At 42.2% G+C, this 24,513-nt stretch overlaps 2 protein-coding genes across 7 annotated transcripts; one reads left to right on the forward strand and one right to left on the reverse strand.

The window, feature by feature from the left end:
• The first annotated feature begins 1,484 nt into the window (after window positions 1–1,484).
• On the forward strand, window positions 1,485–10,574 carry foxo4 (forkhead box O4). Of its 3 annotated transcripts, none has more exons than XM_086303079.1 (4): window positions 1,485–2,430; window positions 3,008–3,533; window positions 5,207–6,727; window positions 7,179–10,574. In XM_086303079.1, exons 2-3 carry the CDS (start codon window positions 3,090–3,092, stop codon window positions 6,695–6,697), a joined length of 1,935 nt encoding a protein of 644 aa, XP_086159205.1. In that variant the 5' UTR covers window positions 1,485–2,430; window positions 3,008–3,089; the 3' UTR covers window positions 6,698–6,727; window positions 7,179–10,574. The 3 variants fall into 3 exon arrangements, with proteins under 3 accessions (XP_086159205.1, XP_086159214.1, XP_086159223.1); XM_086303088.1 differs by having other exon boundaries at window positions 1,485–2,241; XM_086303097.1 differs by having other exon boundaries at window positions 1,485–2,241; window positions 3,053–3,533.
• Window positions 9,552–24,271, reverse strand: sesn4 (sestrin 4). 4 transcript variants are annotated; one of them, XR_015130698.1, is made up of 10 exons: window positions 24,043–24,267; window positions 17,840–18,022; window positions 17,531–17,713; window positions 17,150–17,398; window positions 16,623–16,713; window positions 16,371–16,495; window positions 14,953–15,119; window positions 14,692–14,836; window positions 13,713–13,898; window positions 9,552–12,176 (listed from the first exon to the last, which is right to left on the reverse strand). XR_015130698.1 is itself a non-coding variant. In XM_086303127.1 (10 exons), exons 1-10 carry the CDS (start codon window positions 24,106–24,108, stop codon window positions 13,525–13,527), a joined length of 1,347 nt encoding a protein of 448 aa, XP_086159253.1. In that variant the 5' UTR covers window positions 24,109–24,271; the 3' UTR covers window positions 9,552–13,524. The 4 variants fall into 4 exon arrangements, 2 of the variants coding, with proteins under 2 accessions (XP_086159253.1, XP_086159236.1); XR_015130697.1 differs by having other exon boundaries at window positions 9,552–12,325; XM_086303127.1 differs by having other exon boundaries at window positions 9,552–13,594; window positions 13,831–13,898; window positions 24,043–24,271.
• Between the last annotated feature and the right edge of the window lie 242 nt (window positions 24,272–24,513).

Consider the following 24,513-nt stretch of genomic DNA (forward strand, 5'->3'; position numbering starts at 1 on the left):
AACTTAAAAGCAATAATCACATTTTCAATTCACAAAAAGTCTTAAAGTTTAAGTTGAAAATAGAGCAGGTTTTTCATGAGGTTTAATGTAAGTGCCCTTCTCATATCTCTTGTTTCATTCCATTTATAACACAGACTACTCTATTGTTCCACATATATTACTCTGTCATGATATATAAATAAACCAATAAATAAATGAATATACCTATGTTTTTGGTAATAGGAATATCAAGGTTTTAATTTTAATTGACTGGTATTTAGTATCCACATCCAGCCATTCACATTCATACAAAGCTTTACTCGGTACACGTTATAATGTTTTTATCTCACTCTTCGGTGCTTGCATCAGGTGCGACATCTTGCCCAAGGACACTCCAACATGTGAACTGAAAGAACAAGTTATTGAACCACAGACCTTCAGTGGTGGCATGGCCTGTGCCAAACTGGATATTCCAACCCAAATCCTTGCATTTAACTCTGGCCTGAGGCCTATAATGAAGACTATGTCGCTCTTCATCCATTTCGATTTCATATTTAAAGTTCAAATCCAGTCTGGGGCCTTGTCTGTGTGGAGTCTGCACGTTCTTCACGTGTCTGTGTTAATGTAAATGTAAATGGTTCTCTGTCTCTATGTGTTAGTCCTGTGCTATACTGGCAATCTGTCCAGGGTGTACCCCACCTCTCACCCTGTGGCAACTGGTATAGGCTCCAACCCAACCTGAATTGAATAAGTGGAAGAAAATGGATAGATTTAGATTTTTAACACACTTAAGGTGGGTTCTGAATTACCTATGGATGCAAAATTGTTTTTTAGTTGTAGTAGCCACAGTGGGTAGAACTGCATATTTGATTTGGCACAGTTTTACACATAACTGATGCAGTACCTAATAGATTGGTGTCTCTACTCCTCCTGAGTGTACATATTGCTAATTAATATGATTATTTATAAAATGCCATAAAATCTTATTTATTCGTTTCCCAGGTAATAAGACAAGATGTTTTTAAATAGCATTAACAAATAGCTTAAATTAGGATATAGCTCAGTAAAATGTAACTAATCTGAAAATTACAATAAATCACAAATAACTACATTAAAGTTAAAACAAATTATTAAGCAATATCACATGTAATAAAGTAATAAAGCACAGTCAAATTCAACAAAGCTAAATAAAACAGAATCCATACAAGTTTACTAAATGTATTATTAAAAACTGGAAATTTGAGGAGGTATTCAGAGGGACCTCTATGTATGAGTAAACATTAAAATTTAAGGTTATAATTATTGTTTGTTTGTTTCTGGAAATAATGTAATTTTGCAGTCTTTTCTTGTCTCGTGTTTCTAATTACCGGTAATACCTTAAATGGCCTAAGAGTACTTAGGACACTTTCATAAACTGTTACATAATGTTCCACTACAGGTACATGTTGCCATCGAGCGCGGCTGTTTACGTCGGAACCGTCTGCCACACACAGGACTCGCCTTCCCAGAATTCCATTGTGCGCAGGCGCAGAGTGCGTTGCCTGACAGTGGTAAACAGACGTCAGAAGGGAGTCTTCGCCTCGAGTCAAAACAAAACAAAATAAGTCGAAAAGATCCCGAAGGAGTGAATATTTGTACCGACACAACAACAGGAAGTTTTACAAAAGTCAGCGCGGACTAGAAACGGCAACTTGGATGAAGTTATCGGAGGCTTTTCACGGACTTTTCCACGGATTGTAAACTCTGGAGTAGCAGGAGCTTAAGCGGCTAACGTTACGGAGGCTATCGGTGCTGTTTTCAAAGTGCGGCGAGTGGGAGCCGACAGACCTGCGGGCGACCCCAGTTTCACCCAAGCGCCTGCGGAGAAACTGCGAGGCTTGGTTAGCGACACAACGAGACGAGGGTCGGCTGAGTTCCGGGCTGCGGTCGAGTGGGCTTTTTAAAACCCGCTTCTTCGAGTATCGTGTACCGCGGCAGGACTGTGGGGAAACATGGCAGATGGTGACATGCGCCCGACCGCAATGTGGCGGACCGTGCAGACCTGAGGCGCGGACTTCTCTTTGCACATTTCTGTCATCTCTCTAGTGTTATAAACAAATCCCGAAGCGTCCTTACTGACATCTTATCCTCGCTGGAGGCTCGTTTTTCCCACCAGAAGACAGACAGAGACGTGTGCCAGCGTACCGGGGCAGTGTTGAACAGACCGCCAGCTCGGACAGTCAGCCGCCGCACATCTTCACTTTGACTGACTAAGCCGCACCGGTTAGTGGATGTCTGCGGAACTTAAAATAAATAAATAAATGAACTTTGGTCGTTTTCTCTCCCTTTTTCTGGTCTTGTGGAGACCTCAGACTGCCCGGTTGTTTACAAGAACAGCCAGAAGCTCCTTTGTAACCGCAGCCAGCTAATCCTCGCATGCATACTGCATAGTTTCACAAGAAAACTTCACGTGTGAGTTCACAAATTTAATCCGCAATAATTACAAAATCTCCACCCGCATATAAACCACTCTCTCCTTGAAAGTAAAATATAGCAATGTAAGCGATTTTAAATGGCTTCAATTTCTATTTTTAGCCACACATGTTCACATATATATATTTTCTTCTTCTTCTTCTTCTTCTTCTTCTTATTATTATTATTATTATTATTATTATTATTATTATTATTATTAATAATAATAATAATTTCCAGATGCGGCCCCAAACCCCGTCTAGGTCCAGATGTTTTGGTGCTTATTGTCATTGTGCGACTATCTTTTTAGATTTCATTCAAACAAAGAGAGTCCCGCCCCAGCCCTCCTTATTTCTATATAAATCTGAAGGTTTATGATAGTTACTATTAAGGAGATTATTTGGGTTCCCTAATCTCCAATCTGAGGATTAACCGAGGCTATTGGCGTGTTCAGATTATTACGTCTCTTTTCTAGGCCCTTCGGTTGACACCCCCGCGGAGGGTGAAGTATAATGTTTGTTTATTTTTGTTTGTTTGTTTGTTTATTTTAAAGGTGGTGTGTTTGTTTTCTCTTAAGGTGTCATCGGCTCAAACTTACCTGTCAAACTTTAAATGTTTTAAGTTGAACACCTCTCTGAGTGGAAGTTCAGAGGACCGCCATGGAGGAGTCGCCAGTGCCCCCGATTGACCCAGATTTTGAGCCGCAGAGCAGACCTCGCTCTTGCACGTGGCCGCTGCCGAGGCCCGACATCACGGCTGTCAAGTCGGAGGGGGCGGACGGCGCCGAGTCCGCCGCCGGGACCCCGCCCGCTGACGAGGACAAGCCCGAGCCCCAGCAAATCGCGTCCGAGCCCGAGAAAGCGGCTGCGGCGTCCGTGGAGGGCGGGGTCGTGGCCGGCGTGGGCGGACCCGGAGCGACGCCGCGCAAAGGATCCTCCCGGCGCAACGCGTGGGGGAACCAGAGCTACGCGGACCTGATCAGCCAGGCCATCGAGAACTCACCCGAGAAGAGGCTGACGCTAGCGCAGATATATGAGTGGATGGTGAAAACTGTGCCTTACTTCAGAGACAAAGGAGACAGCAACAGCTCCGCCGGCTGGAAGGTGAGGGCTTCATCTGCAGGGAATCATCTGAGTCAGTACACAGCCAAGGTTATCTTTATGTTTATGGGCCTTTTAGTTTTAAGAGTTAAGCTGAACTGTAATAAAATAAACACTTAGGTCCACCAGGTAAATGTGTCAGTAAGAGTTTTTCCTGGCACACCACAGAGCTGCATTAAGAGTTACGGCAGAGAGTGTGTGTGTTTCCTTATTTAACCCAAGTTTGTGCATAGGCCAGCCATTCTGGTTGTCCTAGTTTTAAAAATAAACTAAAATACTTAACTTTAAGTAAATAAGCTTTGGGAAAAGTGGTTAAACATATTATTAATCACAGTTCTGCTTATTTTCCTTTTAGTGGGCAGGAAAACCCCTGGATGGCATTTACAGGCAGTACTGAGGTTAATCACGTGACCTCGTGCACATTGTTAAAAGTTGTAAACATTTTGGAGGTGATACAGCTACTAGTTGCTAGGTGGTTGGCATTGGTTGTTGACTGTCACTGGGTGAAAAAAGATGCTTTTCTACTCTACCTGAGGACTGGGAGCGCTTCATACAACATGCCTCATTTACACAAACACCCCCCAAACGCTTAAGTGCTTTCTATCTAACAGTCACACTCTGATGGTTGCATCAGGGATGCTCAAGGATGTTTGGGATGGAGACTGGAGCAGCCAGGGATCGATCCACCAACCTTCTGATTATCCTTGGGCCTGAACAGCCTGAATGTTAGATAGGAGGCACCCAGGTAGAAAAAGAAGTGCTGGTGTGAATGAGGCATGTTGTGTACATGCTTTGAGTGCTCGAGTAAAGAAGCGATCAATAAGAAGCAGTCCAAGTTAAATAAAAAGCACTGGAAACATCTTCATTTTTACACTTTTGACAATTTTGTCAAGCTACAAGAAGCACCAGGAGGCTTTGGTGCAGATGTTTATTCATACTTGTGGTGTCTGCGTCACGCCGGCTGCCTAAACAGCATGTTGAGTTTGTATTTTAATACCTCTTCTGATATTGTTATGCTAGGAGGAGACAGATACCTCCTCAATAAAACTAAAGCTGAGGCCACACTCATTTGTACTACTGTTAGCAGACGGGTGGTTCCCAGCAAGCGTTGGTGTGAAACCCTTCGAAACAAAGTTGTAATTGCTCGGGCTTATTACCGTCTAAGATCGTCTGTTTTGGTATAAACCCTTTTCAAAGATAATAAATACATTTTGTGTCATCCAAGATGAGACAAAAACTATTTTGAAAATCCTTTACTAAAGATTATATCCACAGTAGCCATACTTTAATTTTATTATTCTCATTTAAAGATAAGTGATTAATCTGCAAATCACCAGTGTAATAAAAGCAAGTTTCACCACTCTGCAACCAACTTGAAACACCTTTGGGGAGTTACTGTAAAGCATTATTTAATAAATAAACTTTAATTTCAGTGGCTACTTGGATGTAAAAATGCATTCACGGAATAAAAAGTCAAATCTGTTAAAAAACACAAAAAAAGTAGAAAAGTTTGCTCCAAAATAAGGTTTAAAATGCTTTTTAATCCTGAAAGTTTTCATTCAGTCAGCATCTTTTCTATTGCTGGATTCTCCTGTGAGTTTCAATTCATGACTCTCTCTTCATTGTTGTGTTTTGTGTTTTTTTTTTTGTTTGTTTTTTTACCTTTTGATTTTCAGAATTCAATTCGCCACAATTTGTCACTCCACAACAAGTTCCTGAGGGTACACAATGAATCGACCGGAAAGAGCTCTTGGTGGATGCTCAACCCCGAAGGAGGCAAGACCGGCAAGGCGCCGCGTCGCCGGGCTGCATCTATGGACAACAGCAGTAAGCTGCTGAAGAGCCGCATGAGGGCCAAGCAGACCAAGAAGCAGGCGGGAGCGGCCGGCCTGGGAGGCACCGCAGGTGTGTTGCAGGGCGATGGTGCCACGGGCTCGGCGGGCGCGGACAGCCCTAACTCATCCCAGCAGTTCTCCAAATGGGGGGTGAACAGCAGCAGCCCCTCGTCCCGCGGCAGCCTGGACGACACGGATATGTGGACCACCTTCCGCCCGCGCACGAGCTCTAACGCCAGCACCCTGAGCGGACGTCTGTCCCCCATTGCTCCGGGCCAGGAGGATGACGACAACCTGCCTGATGACGGCCTGCTGGGGCGGTTCTCTGCCAGCAACTTGACTCCCACCCTCACCGAGACGCTCATGGAGGAGCTGGACCTGATCGATGGCCTCACTCTGATGACTGGACAGCAGGGAGGGGCCAGTCCCAGCACAGCCCCACCAGCACCTCCCACTCCGCTGCCCTCCGCCTCCACCCTGCTGCCTCGAGGCTCCAGCTTCCCCTCCTTCCATCAGCTTTCATCCAGCCTCCCACAGGCCCCTACCCACACCAGGGCCACAACCTCCGTGTCTCCCTGCGGGCCCGGCAGCAAAGAGCAGACGACGTTCAGCAACTCCCTCTTCAACCCAATGCCCACCCCCAGCTCCCGTGGGAGCGGCCATTACAGCGCCCACGTACCCTCCAGCTTGGAAGCGCTGCTCACCTCCGACTCCCCTCCTCCCAGCGATGTCCTGATGGCCCAAGTGGATTCCATCATGCCGAATTCTGGAGGGGTGGGAATGATAGGTTTGGGCACGTCTGTTGCAGGAGTGAGGTTGGGTAAGGGGTTAGAGCCGAACACCGTGTCCCCCATCGGGCTGCAGGCACAGATGCAGCCTCAGCAGCATCACCTTCACCACCAGCAGCAGCAGCAGCCACCACCACCGGCGCAGCAGCAGCAGCAACAACACCAGCATCACTCTCAGATGGAGTTGGGGATGATCCTCTCAGGTCTGTCTCAGGACCCGTCACAGCTCTCTGCCCTCAAAGCCCAACACGCCGCGCTACCAGCCGTTGGCTCGCAACACGGGGGGCCCATCACCACCCTGCCGGGAATCAGTCAGTTTGGAGTGCCGTCCTGCTTCTCCACCGGTCCGGGTCGGCTCCCTACGGACTTGGACATTGACATGTTCACCGAAAACCTGGATTGCGATGTGGACTACATAATCAACAGTGACCTCATGGACGGAGACGGCCTCGATTTCAACTTCGACCCCATGCTGCCTGGAGGCCAAGGCTACCCGGGACCGACCACCACGCAGGGCTCCGCTCACAACTGGGTGCCCAGCTAATCACTCACCTGACCACACGGTGTTAGCCAGGTACACCAACCACTGTCAGAGACACGAACTATTTACTAGTCTAAAGAATTAAAAAAAAATTGTCTTTAGGTGTTGAAAACTTAAATATATTCAATTCACGGTGGTGCGAAGTAAAGAAAAGCAGCAAATCTAGAGAATATTTAGCATTTTAATTCAGGATTTAGTGAAAATGACCTTCGGTGATCAACTGTTCCTTAAAAAAAATCTATATTATATTAAATGAAAAAAACGTAATATTTTCAGTATTTTCCGACTTTCTAATCTAAAGCGTTTTTATCTTTATTCTGTTTTTTTCTGTCACTGTAGATTGAATATTTCCACCCCTTTTAGTTTTTTTCACAAAGATCTGCTCATTACTCACAGCATTGCATGCAGATATGGCTAACAGATCTTCTCAAACGGCCTTTTTAAGCGACAGCGAGGTGAATGATCCTCTCTATCGTCTTTGCAGGAAACTAATCTCCCATCAAGATAACGTCACGCAACCACCGGTTGATCCCTCCTCCCTGCTGGCCGAAGATGCTTGTCTTCAAAGCGCGCCGTTTCTCTTGGACTTTTACAAACGAAGACCTCACTCATATCACGTGCCAAGACATGCAGAGGAAGCGGAGGAGATTCAGGCTACTATGCACAACTTTCTGTTTATTTTTATTTTGTTTTGTTTTGGGGGTTTTTAAATAACACTCGGACGATTGGGCTGCTAGCCATTTTTGTTGTTGTTGTTTGTTTTTTTGTTTGTTTGTTTTTTCACTGCAAACTGATTTTTTTTTTAAATGTGTGACTTGATGGTTTTTGGTTTGGTTTTGTTTTGTTTTTTTAGATTGACAAGACAAATCACCTATTTCCCCGTCCCCACCCCTCCTCCCTCCCTCCCTCTGGCTGGAATGAGTTTCCACTTTAGTTATGTTACACGACAAAAGCTTTAGGGCGGATATGGTACTCCGGATCTCAAAGGCGCTGGTTTGAGAGACTTGATGGACTGTTTTTTTGTTGTTGTTGTTTGTTTTGTTTTGATTTTTGGAGAAATGGCCAGTTTTCCCGCTCGGCGTGACTTGCCAGACCAAATGCTCGTCTGAATGAGGTACACTTGCCCTGCTGCACCGACCTCGATACAGATAAAGCGAGCGAGAGGACTGTTGTGAACAGGTGGAAGATAAAGATGGGACGGCCGGAGGCATGAAACATGTGGTTGCACATCTTGCCCTGATTAAATGTACGATTTTAAATTCATGATTTTAGAGAAAATAGTTGAGAGGGTATGTACTTGCAGTTTGGCTTTTTTTTTTTTTACTTCAATCCATTGTGTTAAGGTAGATGTCAGATAGAGGGTGTTTTGTTTTGTTTTTTTAATCTCTGATGTGCAGTTGAACTAACAAAATGAAGAAATGGGATTTGTGAATTTACACACGGGGCATTCAAGGGTAAATCCATACGCTAACGAGTGATTGGTTGGCCAAGTATTACATTGTCCTAGACAGCTGACATGCCTCCACTGTCCAACCTGACTCCTTCTTCTTCTTCTTCTTCCTTTATTTCCCTCGAGCCTGTGCATTTCCAAAGCACTTAGGTTTCCTGCAACACAGGGACCCCACACTAAAAGATGCATCCATATTAGGTTGTACCATCTCAAAAGAAGAGAGTTTATGATCCTGTAAATGTACAAATTGCGCAGGTACACGATGCTATGCAGACCTATCTTTTGAAGGAAATTTGAGAAAGAAAAAAAAAGTCCCTCCCTCAAGGGTTTGTTTTTGCTATTTAACATTTTCCCGATATATTGTTGGACGTTTTCTTTTATTATTCAGTACTAACGTTGGAAAAGAAAAATTAATTCACTGTGTGAGAAGTACAAAAAAAGAATATATTTGATGATAGTTTTAATATACAGTTTAGATGGAAATCAGATATTAATACGTATGAATATATTACTAATGACAAGTGATGTTTTTTTACACATTGGAAGAAGCATTCTCAGATCATTTTTAACTGTAATTTTCTATACTTTTATTTTTGTAAAGAATAAGATGCATGTAGATTTCTTTCTTTTTTTTTTACATAACCAAAGGAACACTAATATTTGCATTGGCATGGCATGTAGGGAGCGCTTGGGCCTGAGTATACTCAGTGTACATAAGCTTTGCAAAACAGCAAATATACATACATACATACATACATACATACATACATATATATATAAGCGAGAGATACCTGTAAGGTGACTTTAAAAGTTGAAAGAGGCAAATACTTGACAGTTTTAAAGCAGATTTCCAGCCGCCTGCCTCGTGCTTCCTGTTTTCTTTTTTCTTTCTTTGAGTCCAAGTAAAAAAAACGATTTTTAAAAAATGCATCAAATAGGAAAAAAACTTTCATCTCAAAACGAGGCTCATGCAACCGTTATCTCTCAGGAAAAACAACACTTGTGCACAGACCTAATCAGATGCCGGCAAAAAAATAAACAAAAATGAATAAATGAACTTTATTTTGCACAATTTGTCTTGTATGCAGACTGGAAACCAACTCACAGCTCCCCCCCTCGCATCCCAAATTTGACTTCACCTTTAATTTTAGCTTCTCAGCCATGTAAATCACAGCTAGCTTGTCCCCTCGGTTGTTTTGTTTTGTTTTTCTGCCAATATTGAAAACACTATAGCACGACTTTACTCTGTAGCGACGCTTTATTTTGTCATCTCTCCCCTTTCTTAACTAACTTTTTGTGTTTTTGTTTCGTTTTTTTAATTTAATTTAAAAAATCCCTGGAGTTTATTATTCATCATTTCGCTGTAGCTGTGTGAATATGTTAGCCTCTGATATGTTTAAAGCACTCTTCTTCTTTCTGTTTTGTTTTTGTCACCCACAAATATTTCCTTTTTTTAAAATTCTCATTTGTTTGGTTTTGTAATGGTGCTAGATGTCATCAGTTGTGATGTTATCCTGGAATATGCCACAATGCAAGGGGTGCATATCGGGGGAATTTTTTTGTATACGGCACAAGGATAACGACTTGGTGTTATGGTAGAAGTTCACACGCAATCAGTAGGAATTAATACAGAACCCCTACTGTGCCGTGTGAGGATATTATCATGTGCACACAAGTTAATTATGTCCGCAGGAGTTATTTTAATTCGTGCAAGAGTTATTTATCTCCTGCAGGAGTTATTTACCTTGTGTGCACTAGTAATTTATATTTTGCAGACAAGATTTGAAAAAAAAAAAAGACTCCATACTTTCCTCGTCCTTGTTATTTTTATTTTTATAAACCCGACCCAACCTGGTCTTTTAAATCTAAAAGCAGGGTAACTGCACTTATTTTGAATCATAACACGATTACTTTTGTTATTATGTTTTGCACCCTTTTTTCTGTTTTTTTTTTCCTTAACCGAGTTCCACAGTTGGGGAAATTTTAGTAACATCTGACTAAAGGAGCGGCGGCTGGTTGGTGAGAATCTACTTTGATGTCTCTAGTTTACTGTTGCCTCCTTGAAGCAGTCAGGTGTGATGTTATTACTTCTCTTGTGTCTCCCCTTATGTAACTTTGTGAATATTCTTCATCCTTCAGCTTTTTTAAGTAGCAGTTAGTCCCTTCATGTTTTTACATTTTAAATCGCCCCTATTTGATACAGTATTGTAGCATTTGGCAAGGGTGAAATTGTTTTTTCCATTGGGGAGGGTGGGAAGTTGTGCATAAGCCAATTATGTTAATGATTTTTTTTTAAATCATGTTGATAGTTTTTTTTCATCCCCTGCGCCCCTCTTTATTAGTTTTCTTTCTTTACACATTGTTAAAGTCAGCCAGAGATGACAAACAGTTCTGAACAGCAAAAATCGATTCAATAAACTGTTTAACCCACTTTTCCTGCTCATTGATGACTTGTGACGCTTCAGACATGGTGCACTTGTGCATGTCTTCCACTAGAGGCCGCTGTGATCCGAGGATCCCGTCACTTACGTACAGGTATGCACTTTGTGCTGGTAGTTATTCATCTTAAAACCACGTCACAGCCTTCCTGAGTATGCACAAATTAAAACTTAAACACCGTCATTCAAAAAAACAAAAAACAACCTCAAAGACTTATTGTAAGCCTACAATTATAACTCTTTCCAGGACCTAGTAATATTTTTTCCTAGGAGGATATGCTATGCAAATATCTTGAGCCTCCAAGGACTTTGTAAATTGGTCTTGGGATCCACCATGTAATACCATTTGGAAAGCATCTGATAGGCAACAGCCTAATTCTTCAGCGTGACAGTGATCCCAAACAATGCCAATACAATAAAAGGATACCTGGATAGAAAAACTCACAATTGAACTCAGTCCTGGACTGGCATTCCCAGAACCTCAGAATTATTGAAAAATCTTGACAGAGAACAGAAAAAAACACGACAAACATCCGAAGAAGTCCGGAGAACTATTCCTGAAGACGACTTAAAGAAATGACCAGTTCAGGCTGTGTTGAAGAATAAAGGTCATACTAAATATTGACTCGTACAAACACTGTTTTTGCCTTGCATATTGTATTTCCATGCATGTTTGTACTTTTCAATACATTCCGTTGCCTATTTCCCAAATAGAAAATATAAAGAAATGAGAGATCGAAATATCATATATTATCACGAGTACACTGGCCAGTTCTCTGGCACTCAGCACTATCACTGATGAAATCTATCACTAGAAGCAAGCAGTCTCTTTGCAGTGACCTCAGATTGTGCCCATGATATGTGATGCCCCATTTACCTAAAAATAGGTAATTCAAACATATTTGATGTCGTGGGAAGTGATAAGACATCAAATCAAACAGCTGAAAACAGAAAAACAGGCTATGAGCGCTTGTTTCTGAACTGATAGCAGCAGCACTGATATAGCACTGCCCCCCAGTGGGCATTCAAGAAGCTGCAAGTGGCCTATGTAAAATAAGAGATGTTTTTATACAATTATGTTTTCAATTACTGTAAGTATAAACAGGAAAAAAAATCAAATAAAAGAAACCAATAAGATTTAAATCACACCTTTTGAAATACGACTTGTGAATCAGAGAGTTAAAACTGAGCCAAAGGTATCAGCTGGCAAAAGGATTTATAAGAAATTAAATGTCTGGGTGGACCACAGAGCTTTTAAACTAAGTAGCCTCAGGCTTTTCTCTTTGGAGGAACAGACAACAGTAGGCAGATTTATTTTTCATAGAGCATCTTTATAGAAAAACATTTCTTCACATTTTCCAAAAAAAACCAAAAAAAAAAACATTTTTTTGTCTTTGCACTTGTTCTTTTTTAGGTTATTTATTTTAAGGTAAGGTCCTTTTTTTTTTTTTTTTTTTGTAAGTCTACTAAAGTTGAACATTTTTAACATCCATCTGTGTCAAAGGCTCTTGCTGAGTTGCTGGGGCTTGTAGAAGGTGTCTGTTAGAAAACATGGGCGTTCACAGCTGCAACGTTCATCAGAACCGGCTCCGACCTACACCAAGAAAGAAAAACAAGAACTGTTCCCACTCGGGCAGGAAAAGCTTTCCCGCCTGTCAGCCGGGCTCGTTTCCGGCCCACGTTCAGCCTCCAGTCGTCACATCCTTCCACTTCAGCAGCACTCCAGTTTTAGCCTGAAGGCACCTGTGTTAACAGCGCTTTTTGCTTTAGTCGATATGGACTTCAGTTTCTGTTCTATATCCTGCAGTTACCAATTCTAAATCTACAGTCTGTCACACTTCTACAACTACCCAGGCCGCAGCATGACAAGTAGGTCCTACTGTCACCCAGAAACAAACAAAACAAAAAGTACTCCAAAAGTTTACTACAAAAAAAAAAAAAAAAAAAAAACTGTAAAAAGAAAAGACAGAAAGGAGATACAGGTGTTATTAACAGCTACTCTGCACATCGCTCTGCTAAGTGTACCACGGGTTCTCTGCTGTGATGATCTACTTCGATACAGTTCACACAAAGAAAGAAAAGCTTTAACACAAATCCCCGAACAAAAATCTGAACTCACAGATCAACCTTAAGTGTTATTTATTTTTAAAATTGCTCCAATTGATTTTTTGTACTTTTGTGAAAGGTTGAGGTCTTAAAGGACCCGTGGTCTAACATTTAGTCTCTGATTTGATCGTCTCTGAAGCGTGTCAGTGGGGAGAAAAAAAAAGAAAAAACGTGGCTCAGCTTACTCGTCGCTGTAAGAAACAGCTTACTGACTTCTTCAGATTAGTTTCAGAGTCCCTGTGCCAGAGCTAAACTGAAAATATTAGAGCAATATTTCACTAAAATATCCTGAAACGCGTACCTTCACTCAGAAATCGGGGCTGGGAAACAAAAGCAGAGTCTGAAAGTTTGAGGACAAACAGTCAAATCTTTTTCTCTTTTTTTTTTTTTTTTTTTTTTTAAAACACGTCATAAAGACGAGACCCACAAACTCAGTATGTATACTCATTAGCTACCTTGCATTATAAATATATAAAGTTTAAAAAAGTGCTTATTAAAAGAAACTATAGTGATGTGATAACTTCCAGCAGTGTCATTCTCATTTTTGTTCTTGACCAGCATTAATACGAAATGTCAGGGAGAGCAAAACGGTCGTCCTTCACAGTCCTCCTCCAACACTGACAAGGATTGTCCACAAAAAAAAAAAAAAAAACCCCCCAAAGAACTGGTCTCCCATTAACATTCATTCAACGTGTACACAAAGATATACGTTTTTGGAAAAGCATAGTTAATACAAAAGGAGCCTTCTCAAACTAAAGAGGAGAGTATTGGCCACTGGTAACACACTGCTGCTGCGACCGACTGGAACACAAGACGACAGGTAAAAATTAAAATAACTAGCAATAATTGCACATAACCTTCGAGAGCCAAGATGTCTGATAAGAGGACTTCACAATAAGATGAGTTGCAGGAGGGGTGTGGCACGCTATGGTTTAAATATACTGGATCTGAGGAGAAAAAGCACATTCAAAGAGGCACAGCTGCAAACAGTGCAGCTCTGTGTCCTTAAAAGTGCCGCTCTCACCCCACGTCACTGGCTGCTCTTCAGATGTCTTCATCCTCTTGTTTCCGGGTCTCTCTGTACCGGCGAAGAGTTTTAATGACGTGCCTCTACATCCTCTTAGGCAATCATGTACTGAGTGATGGCTCTCAGCGCGTACAGCAGCTCCGCCTGCAGCCGGGCCTCCATGATTAGTAAGTTTATGTGTATCTGAGGAGAGAAAAAACTAAACATTAACACCGAGGGCTGATGCTAGTGATAACTAACAGTTTCTGGGAATGTGTTGAGTGGACAGGTTGATGTGACGGGGAATGCGCACATTTGTTGGAGTTATGCTTCTAGTTCAAATCTGTGCTGTAGGGGGCGCCAGTATTACTCCCTGGTTTGAACATGTAAACCATGAGCCACAATGCATTTCATCCTTCTGCACTTTGTCCCTGCTTTCCCATCTAAAAGCTAAAAATCACAAAATATATTTAAAAATCTACACTGCAGATACACCATAACCCTACACCCTGACATCCACCTGCAACATCCTGCAACTTTAATGGCCTGTTCAGTACTCTTGTTTCCAGCTCTTCAGTTGGTTCAGAAAAAAGCTGGCAGAAAAAGTGCTGAACTGACCAGCTTGGAGAGAGAAATCCCAGAGCAATGCAGGCACACCAGTACGAGCATAAAATACCTGAACTGGAAGCTTCTCGGATGAGAGGTGAAACATCTTCAAGAAACTTAAGTCGCTTTCTTTTTAAGCTCCTTAGACCAAGTATAAACCTTTATCAATGTGGCTCGAGTCAATGCAGTTCTTTTCCCACCTGATTTTAGCGTTTCTTGGTTTAGTTTTAGTTGATAATGACCTCAGTTCAAAAGCGAAAGCTCTGCTGATCCTGCCAGATCCTTGTTTTGCTGCATTTGTGCCAAATTAAATATTGCGGCTCTCACTTCTAGCGTCATACGTTGTTTGCAGACATGACAACTTTCTTCGTAACACGAAAAATAGTCTTACCCGTTCTGAAGTCTTAAGTGGAGTCCATCTCAGCGGACACACTGGAGTTTTGGTGGAGTCCGGAAAACAGGCCACAGCCTTGACGTACAGCTTCAAATCTCGCTCCAGCAACTGGTTCACTTCACCGTAATCGTAATCATCGTAGCTGCGACCAAAAGCAAACACAACTTTAACTATTGAACACACACACAAAAAAGCAGGTTTCTGTAAGTCTCTTGTATTTTTTATTTTTATTGTTTCGGCACGAAGTGGCAGCCTCACCGTATTCCTAACACACAGTGGATGTAATTCCAGATCGCCCTCTTCAGGTCGTCACTGTGCAATGAGGAGAGGGTGGCTACGCTCCTGAACCGGTCATCCAGGAGGTGCCCAATGTCAGAATACAATCTGTTGACTAAGGAGAAGCCGTGATCTTCCCAGGAATAGTCCTAGAGGGGAAAAAAAAGTGGTCACATTAGTTTTCCTCATTGTGAGCAGTTCTGAAAATTGCAGTCAAATAGAAGAACATAACATTTTTTTCCTCGTGATTGATGCCAAACCTTTAATCTATAGAGCTTAAGTAGTAAATATTTGAAACTACTTTTCAGCATTAGTAATGCTTTTATTTGCTCTACTTTTGTTTTATGATGATCCCCTAAGGCTAGCCCCACCAATCTATGTACCATGCTGTTCTTCATTTTGTGGTTTTTAGAGGCATTCATTTGTAAAATGATCCAAAAGCGTTGCAGAATATGATTTTGTTATGATTCTTCAAGATTTCTCCCAGATATGTACTAAGTCCTATCTCCACACAGAAAGATCCTGGCCAGATGATAGAAACCCAGGCCCTTCTTGCTCTGAGGCAACAGTCAACTGTGTCACCGTGCTGCTTCCCATCAGAGAATTATGCCTTCTGCGATACATTTATTAGCGGACATCACCTTCGCTTTGTTTTCAGTGTTTAGTAACTGCTAAACTACAAGCTTCGGGCTCTTCCTGCCATATGCTTCCTGAGCAGCTGCCTCACAAGCCAGGTCTCTATTGTGGTGGTCCTCAACATCTTTCAGCCGCCCCTACAGAGAGGACATGATGCCACTAACAAGCACAAATGGAGGACAAGTTAAATGATGCCATTTGGGGGCAGCTTGAGCTGTGGGATTTAGCTTTTATAGTGAAAGTAGGAAAAAAAGTAGAGGACTTGGAGAAAAGAGACTCCTAGCTCTCTGTTGTACTGTTTCTTCTCCTGTTAACAAATACAGATTTTCTGGTAATTTACACAAAACTTACATTTCTAAAAGCTCTTATATCTATTTTCATTTTATATTGTGCCTTATGAACTGGACCATGATTAAGAAAACGCATCTAATTAAAATATGAAGGGGAAAAAACTTCAGCTCACATCTTGTTAGTTATTCCTCTCCTGTTGGTCTGTGAGCCAAAGCAGTGTGTTAAAATGTCAAAGAAAGTACTGATTAACTCACTCTGCCTCGGGCTGCCTGATACCAAATTTACATGTTAATTTGGCTACCAGCATCTCAAAGTGCTTCAGACTGTGGCACAGATGCACTTCAGCAGTGGAGAGTAATAAAACTGTGCTAATGTCTTTAATAGACACCAGCCAGACAATCGGAAACTCAGAACAAAAAACAAAACCCTACACATAATCACACTGACACGTTCACTGCTATAAAGACACTCACCTGAACTCTGAACACTTGGAAGTGGTCCTCCTCCTTGCGCGCAAACTCCTGATAGCAAAAGTCAGGGTCTGTGATAAAACGCGAAGGATCTGCGAGGCATATCATCTCCTCCTCCTCCTCCGTGTCTTTAAAAGAAATGATGAAAGCAAAGGAGATGATGAGGCTAAGTAAGGAGTGGTAAACGCTCAGGTTTCACACTGTGCGACTTCACTAATGCTCGAAGAGTGAGTGGGAATGTCTCGGTGGTGTTACCTGTCTGCTGGAGTGTTTGCTTTTCACGCTCTTCCTGGGACTTCTGGATCCTCTCCTTCAGACACGTCACATCACCACTTGAGTCCAGAGACTGTCGATAAAAAAAAAAAAAAAGTATCTCATCAAGTTTGATATATTAAAGCAACTGCTAAGGGTACAGAAATAATCTAATTGTGTATGCAACATCAGAAAATATCCAACTGAATTTGATGATATTTATCAAAGGAAAAATACTGAACAAATTAATCGGTCATTTTACACTATTAAACATTTTTTCCAATCCTTATTATATGATGTAAGGCCAGTGAAATAAAAAAATACACTCCTAAAATACATTTTCATCTGGTAAAACTGGTGATATTTACTTTGGCTATCTTGGCCTTTTTCTTCTTATTCCTTTCCACAAGCACCAGTGGGTTGAGTGATACCAGTATTGCACATATTGGTCCCTTTTTTAAAGCTATTCTAACTATTTATGAACTAATTTCAGTTTATAGCTTCAGATATGTATATAAGTATATTTTTACCCGTCGTCGTGTTATGTGTTCGGAGGGAGTGGCGAGGGACTGAGGCACATTGGTGTTGCCGTTGGCAGCGTCACAGGGGCAGAAGGTCGGCGGAGTACCGTTGGGAGATTTGGAGGAGAGAGGGACAAAGTCTGCGTCTGTGTCGCATCCAAACACAAAGCTGCAGAGGGAGTGGCAGTGGGCCAGGATCACCACGGCCTGCACCAGCTCAGCCAGTGACCAGCACTGCTCGCCCGCCTTCAGCAGCGTCTGGAGAGCAGAGGCAAAAACAAACACACATTTAGAACGAGGAAATGAAATAAAGCAAAGCATCAAAGTATTTTTTTTTTTTAAATACTTATGTAAATGTTACATTTTATCCGTGGTCTGTCTTTGCTGTACCTGGATATGCGAGCAGGCGGTGAGCCAGGGTTGGTGGGCCAGCACTTTGTTAATGTTGTCAAGGAGCCGAAGGCGAAGGGGTGCCACCTCCAAACCCTGCAACCACTTGGGATCCCCGCCCACCCTCAGAAAATGCGCTGAGTGCAGGTACACCAGGTAGTTGCAGTGATGACGTGCTGCAGCCTGTTAGTCACAGGAACAAAGATGAAAACTCAAAAAAAAAAAAAAAGCTTTGTGTATGTTTGGCTGCATGATGACAGCTGGTGAGGGGTTTGGATGTATCCTAGAGAGAAAAGCCAGGTCACTAACCATGATGGCGATGTAATGGCGGTATGGCAGCGGCAGGGGGCCATCCATGTGCAGGATGTAATGCTGTGTGCGCAGGAAGCTCTCCAGGTACTGAGGGTGAGACGCCATCTGCTGGGACACGGCATCTACACTCCCCCTGCTGACCAGCAGTGACACTCGCTCCTTCTCACCATTCACCATCATCTGCAGAAACAGTGACAAGGACGAGAAAGACTGTTGGTTTCTGGAAGAGGGACCTTAAAACCATATTGTACCATAAGATATAGTTCTCCCATTTTGTGGGAAATAGCTATAATGGCTGAAACAAAGTGCTGACAGAAGAAAAAAAAAAATGAGAACATTAATGGCTGTGAAAAATCTTAAAATTATGCTGGATGAAGCTGCTCTGAACTACACCACTGTAAATCCAAAATCTTTGGCTCTTTGGTGGAGTTTGGACGTCACTAAAGAGCGACTTTGACATTTTACAGACAAAGCAATCAGTTAATCCACAATGGGAACACATTTTATTATTTAAAACTGGCAATAAATAAATATATGGGACAAAAAATAAAAATAATTCAGTAACCCGAGGATGACTTTCTTTTGGAGTAATCGTTAGATCTGTAGGAAAAAACAGGCTAGACTTCTGTGTCCGTGACATGGACCGAACTTGTTTTACCCCCCCATAAATCAGCTGAAAGAAAAACAGCCTTGGGAAAACAGCAGTGATACAGGCGCCACTGGCAAGTGAGCGCATTCCTTGCATTATTCCTTCTCCAAATAAAACAAGCAAACAACAGTAGCTCAGCTGAGAGCTCGTCAGACAAACAGACACCATGGCAGGTTGGCTGCAGCAGGGCCAGATGCTTCCTAGTTCAACACCACTTCATTATTATCAAACACAGAAGCAGCACTGTGGATTTTTTCTTTTCTTCCAAAGGTACTTCTACTTCTGTGAAATGAAAATGGACAGCAGCCTGCTAAAACTACAGGGGGAAAAAAAACACCCATGTTTTCCTTAGAAAAGGGGATTTACATGCTGGGAGGAAGCACAGACGAAGCAACCAATGTGAAAGTTGAGCTTAAGAGGCCTTGAAGAGGGAAGCTCATGAGCAGCAGCAGCAGCAAAGAAATTCATAAGCCCTAACAGACAAACAAGGGAGCGACTGGGCTCAGGAGCCAGAGGCCAAGAGAAACAGACCCATGCGGAGAGGGGAGCTGGATCGCCCTCATGGGCACAGCCTCTGTCACCATCTTACAATCGGTTCTAGGAAAAGGTGTTTGGGAACTCAGCCATGAGCAGGAATCAGCTCCACTGTATGTGAAACCCGAGTGTGGACGGCACTCATCAAAGCCAAATGTTTCACTCCAGTTTGGCAAAGACTTCTCCCTTTAACAGCTGAACGTCTGTCAAGGATTACTACTGTCCTGTCAAATCACAGACGCCTCAGCTTATGTCACAGATAGTCGTAGCAAATGGCGACTAGAAGGACTCGCTGCTTAATTTTAGCCTTGTACAGATCTTTGGTATTCAGCTCCATGTGGTATTTCACTTCTCCCTGCAGTCGACCAGGGTTTCCTCCTGATCCTGAAGGAGGCTCCACCTCTTGACCTATTATAGACTCCATGCTCAGATCTTACAAAACATGTCAAGACAGCACAGATTTAACAAACGTCACACTGAGACTGACTTATTTGTATAAACTACGAGTTATTTTAACTCTAAGGAGAATGCAAGGGAATAAAATGAGCTGGCAGTGAATAACGCAAGCTTAGATGCAAACCCTGACCCTCATTTATCTGTCATCATACATGAGAAATGGTTTGAATGGGAATGTAGAGTGCACAGGTGCCTGCCAATCAAAACCTGACAAGAGCACATTCACAAGAGTAGGTCTGATTAGTATGCTGAGCTGCAGAATCTAGGTTACAGCTCCATCAAAGCACTAACTGGCTCGATGGGGCCTGCACCAGTCAAATAATTAACATGTAAGGAGATCTGCGCCTGTTTTTTTTCCCTAGTCTTTTCATTCCGGCATGAAATGGACTCCAACATAGATCGATCATACTTTTAGGCAAATACAAAAAACAATGACCAAGCTGTGCAAGCACAGAAAACTTCTTTATAGGACTAATTATTTTCCAAGTAATTTTGCTGGACAATATAAAAGATGTACTGTTGTGACTTTTTGAAATATTGCCAACTCAGTGAACAGATAAAGTACCCACTGGGGACACTCAAGTTGCTAAAATTACTGTTTTATATTATTATGCACTAGTACCTGCGATGAAAGAGGAATCCTGCCTCAAGTGTATACCCTTCTCCCTCACAGTTCATATTACATAAATCAGATATAAGAAAGTGAGACACCATTTCATCAGGAACAAGCTGGAAAGGGCTCAGGATGGGTTAGGATTATGATGGAGGAGAGCACAGAGGCTACAAAATAACTTGCCACCAAGAAAGGAGCTGTGGCTGCTGCCATTTGGAAGTTTTTCAGTATATTACAAAAAACCCCAAAAACAAAATCTTGTTCTGACCCCTCAGACTGTGCACGAGGCTCAGCAAGCTCAGCCACACCACAGACAGTATAAAATAGGAATGTAAGGCAGCCGATTGTTTGGTGTTTTAAAACCAGGTTATATGAGCAGGAGACTGACTGTGGCAGCAAACCTCACAATTTCTCAATCACAACTTGTCAACCAATGAACATATCCTGGATTATCCTTTTAACACTTAAAATGACCAAAATTTATAAAACAGCTCTAATGATTTAGAGGGTCCAAGGGCTGTTTTCCAATCCATTTCTATAGGACCGTTAATCTTTTTACAACACTGTCAGCTGTGAGAAAGAATGCACTGGCTTCTCGTTTTAGAGCCTGAAGCCATCTCCATGTTTGTGTATCTCCACCTGTCTATGCTAGGGTGTGATTTTATATTTTAAATACTCCCATGAGAAGAATAAGCAACTGTAAACATATATAAAAGGGAAAGTATTTCAAATCAGAGATGGGTATGGTTAACAGTTAAACACCAGTCTACAATCCCATCAACATTATGACAAACCCTCGGCAAAATAGGAAACTAACCCTGAAAATGGCACTGACACTCACCCTGCTGATGCATCTTTTCTCGGTGTGATTACTTCAGCTAAAAAGGTTACCGTTAGAGAAGTCAAAGCCAAAATTAAGGACTTGTGCAAAGAACTAAAAACCCACAGTGCTAAGCAGTATTGTCAAATTTTAGCAAACACCCTGCATTCGTCATCACACAGATAAATACTGACAACACTCATAGAAACACACAGAAATCAGAAAAAGCAACCCTCTAATTGTCATATTCTGTTAATTTTCAAATCTGAAGTAAAATAAGCAACAAACCTACTCTTTTAGAGACTGAGGAGATGGGATTTGCCATCACATAATCAAAGAGGAAATTGGTATTTTGCAAATTTTCAAACATGTCTGGACAAATACAAGGTAATAAGTCAAACTGAAACAGGAACTACAGTGGATGTGAAGGCATTCAGAAAGCAGGAAATGACACATCCTACAGGTTTATGGTGTCTGTTGAGGACACAGAAGCAGAAATCAAATAGAAAACAAAGAGTTTACAGTATGCTCATCAATACATTTCATTTCAAAAAATCCTAAATTTTGCTATTTTTTCATGTCCTAGCTCTGTCTTGAAAGTGATCTATCTTTATCCAAACTAATCAACATTTTCTGATTTATATGCGCTGTGGGAAAAGCTTTAGGCAGATGTATTATTGTCCCAATACCCAGCTTTATTGTTATTGCCTGATAACAACCCAGAGAAGCTGCACATAGCTTTGACAAGGCGATATACTCCTTACTGGCCACCCACATGAACACAAAAAAAAAAAAAAAAAAAAAATTGCACTGAAAGAAGAGAGAAAAAAGGGTAAGTAAGGGTGGGTGGTCATATAAAGCAGCATCATGTCTGCAACTGTGTATGCTATTACAAAGCATATTGTGGTTTCACATGTACACTCGGAAGCCTATCAATTCAGCTTACAGTACACGCAGAAACAAAGCAATTTTTTGTAGTCAAAAACAGGCCTGAGGGGGTGACATTAGAGCGTTGCTGTATTCAAATCACAAGATGCAGTCAAACTTGTGGCTTGCCTGCAAAATATTAACATAAACAACCCACAGTAGGGCCTGTTGTGAAAGAAAAAGATTCACAGGTGCAGATCATTTGACATTCAAAAGAAATCTCCTTTTTCCTCAACACGGGAGAGGACAGATAATTTGTGTATTGATCAGAGAGGACTACGGATGAAATGAAAAACAGGGATGACGTCACCGAGAGGAGGAAAGGTAAAGGGAGACAAAGACAGGCTTTGATAGCTGGCTGACAAACAAGCAAGGCTAGGAAGGAGAGCGCTGGACTAAGATGACACACAAAGAGAGGAAAATTACACCAGCAGCCGCTTCAGTGTGTTGGTGCATGGTGGGCTGCAGGAGGGGGCTGCTGCAGATATAGGAGAAGGACATTCAATCTGCATTCCTTACTGAGTCTGGGAGGGGTTCAACCTCATCATGCGCCCACCTTTATCACCAGAAGAAGCAGCTTGGGGGGGTGGGGAGGTGTTGCTCTTGCAACCTGAACTTGGGGAGTAGTGCAAAACAAACCAGCTGCAGCCAAGATTGGAAAAGGAGAAGGAAGGGAAAGAAGCTGGAGCTTCACATACAACACAACCAAGATAAACAAAACACTGCTGCAGGATGATTTGGGGGGGGGAACAAAGGCGAGCATACATACTGCACATGAATGATGGGACCTGTCAGAAAACATGGCATGCAGGTAGAGCAAGGACACTGTAGGGGTAGAAAAGACTTTCCCTGATAATTAGGTCTCACAAACAAGCAAAAGGTTTAAGGTTATCAAATCAAAAGGCAAATGCACGGCCAGTATATATTGCTTATCGTTTGTCTCCAGTTGCAGCAAATTTATGTAAAAGTATAGCAGCAGTAAAAAAAAAAAAAGCAAAAAAAAACAAACAAAAAAAAGCAACGCATATTAGTCTTTAAACACAAAGTAGCTGCTCACATTCCTGCTTGTTTTGTTCCATTTCTGGACCTCTAATCTGCAGCAAATACGTCTCTTTCTGGCTACAACTTGGGACAGCGCCCCCCTTTTGTTGTGAAGTGGAAAAACACCGGCAGAGGAGAAAAACAACTTTGATTGGCAGTCCAGTTGAAGCCAGCAAAAAACAGCACAATAAAAAAAAAAAAAGTTGCCAACATTTAGAGGCACCGCAAGCGACAAAACCCGCACAATGCCCGTCAATCCTTGAGGATTAGGTATGTCTACACGCTGAATGTGTCCTGCAAAACCCGTGCTTGTGTGTTATTTAGGAGTAAATATATGGTGCTGCATTACTTCACAGCCACTTCTCTCCCCCAAACCTTCAGATGATGTCATCGTCACCTGCAGCTTTCTCCTCACACTGCACCGTCTTATCGGGCTCTTAGTGCACGGACACATTAATAATCCGCAAAAGCGACGCCAAATTTAACACAAATATTAAAAGGAAGCGTTTAAATCTTCTCCCTCCTGTGGCAGAACAAAGGCAGAGCCGTCATCTCGCAGTTTGTGCGGTTAGGGTAATGTGTTCGGGCCTGGTTTTATTTACAGAAAAAAACCCAAAAAGAGAAACAGGTAAATTTGTAGCTTTAATCGGTCAAAATTAAGCGTTAAAACAGCGAGAAAGCGCTGCAAGCTTTACGTGACGCTTTAACGGCTGGAGATGGAAACCGAGCTCAGTGCGGTCCTAACCCCCATATTCAACCACTAAAACCCCACTTCTCCGCCGTCAAAATGTCATCTAAGTCAAACTAGTTTTCTTTGTGAACTGTTAAGCGTTAGCGAGCTACAACGTAAGTTTGCTGCGACTGTTTTTTTCCCTTTCCTTTTTTTTTGGTCGCTAATGTTAGCCAACCGTTCGTTAAAAACTTTGAAAAACAGTTAAATGCAAGCTAGCCGTCGTCTATCACCTCGTTTTAAGCTTTAAAAGGCATTGAGAGTGAATTCAAGAGCTGCCAAAAAAAGGAGATGTTTTCTTTGATATAAATGATCCCTTAGGCAAATGAATGAACGCTACTGAGTTAGCCGCTATTAGCTTCAATTGTCCTAAAACTAACTTACCCCCCTCCCCCTTCTCTGTCGAAATTCAGCTAACCTTATAACCTACCTGTTTCTGGACTCGCTGGCACTGGGTTCTCAGGGGGTACTCCATTTTATTCGTACAGAAGATCATTTTCCAAAAAAGTGTGCTATTTCATGGATGCGGCTACGTCCTTTCTTGGTGCTTTACCAGCTAGCTAACAAAGGCAGAGAGCCTCTGCTGGCTTCTGTCAGTCTGTAGCTGCAGACCGGACTGAGACGAAAACCTTCCTGCAGCTGAGCTGACAGCTCCAGTAACAGTGCGTCCAATCAGAGCGCAGGGGGGCGGAGCTCCAAATGCTAATGACCATCTGCAAACAACCGAGCAGAGAGAGGCGAAAACAGGCCGGGCAGACCGCGGGGCTGGACTACTAACTTACCCTGGGACGGGAAAGTTACTAGGAAGGAGCACTCCGTGTTATTTTAGCTGCCACTAAAGACTTCAAGAACGCACAGGTTCCCCTCCCCCAACTTTATTTTCATCAACATCATAAACAGA

The sequence above is a fragment of the Aulonocara sp. 'chitande type north' Nkhata Bay genome, linkage group LG2 (assembly GCF_057382095.1).
Source record: "Aulonocara sp. 'chitande type north' Nkhata Bay isolate Kocher_YH1m ecotype deep benthic linkage group LG2, A_spYH_male_GT1.1, whole genome shotgun sequence".
Classification (NCBI taxonomy): Eukaryota; Metazoa; Chordata; class Actinopteri; order Cichliformes; family Cichlidae; genus Aulonocara; species Aulonocara sp. 'chitande type north' Nkhata Bay.

Excerpts from the sequence above, each read along its gene's own strand:
- sesn4 (XM_086303127.1), bottom strand. The coding sequence starts at position 24,108 with ATGATCTTCTGTACGAATAAAATGGAGTACCCCCTGAGAACCCAGTGC. Across the intron at positions 17,399-17,530 it reads CCGCCTGCTCGCATATCCAG|ACGCTGCTGAAGGCGGGCGA; the intron begins GTACAGCAAAGA and ends TCTGCTCTCCAG. Across the intron at positions 16,496-16,622 it reads GCAAACACTCCAGCAGACAG|ACACGGAGGAGGAGGAGGAG; the intron begins GTAACACCACCG and ends TTTCTTTTAAAG.
- foxo4 (XM_086303079.1), top strand. The coding sequence starts at position 3,090 with ATGGAGGAGTCGCCAGTGCCCCCGATTGACCCAGATTTTGAGCCGCAG. Across the intron at positions 3,534-5,206 it reads ACAGCTCCGCCGGCTGGAAG|AATTCAATTCGCCACAATTT; the intron begins GTGAGGGCTTCA and ends TTTGATTTTCAG.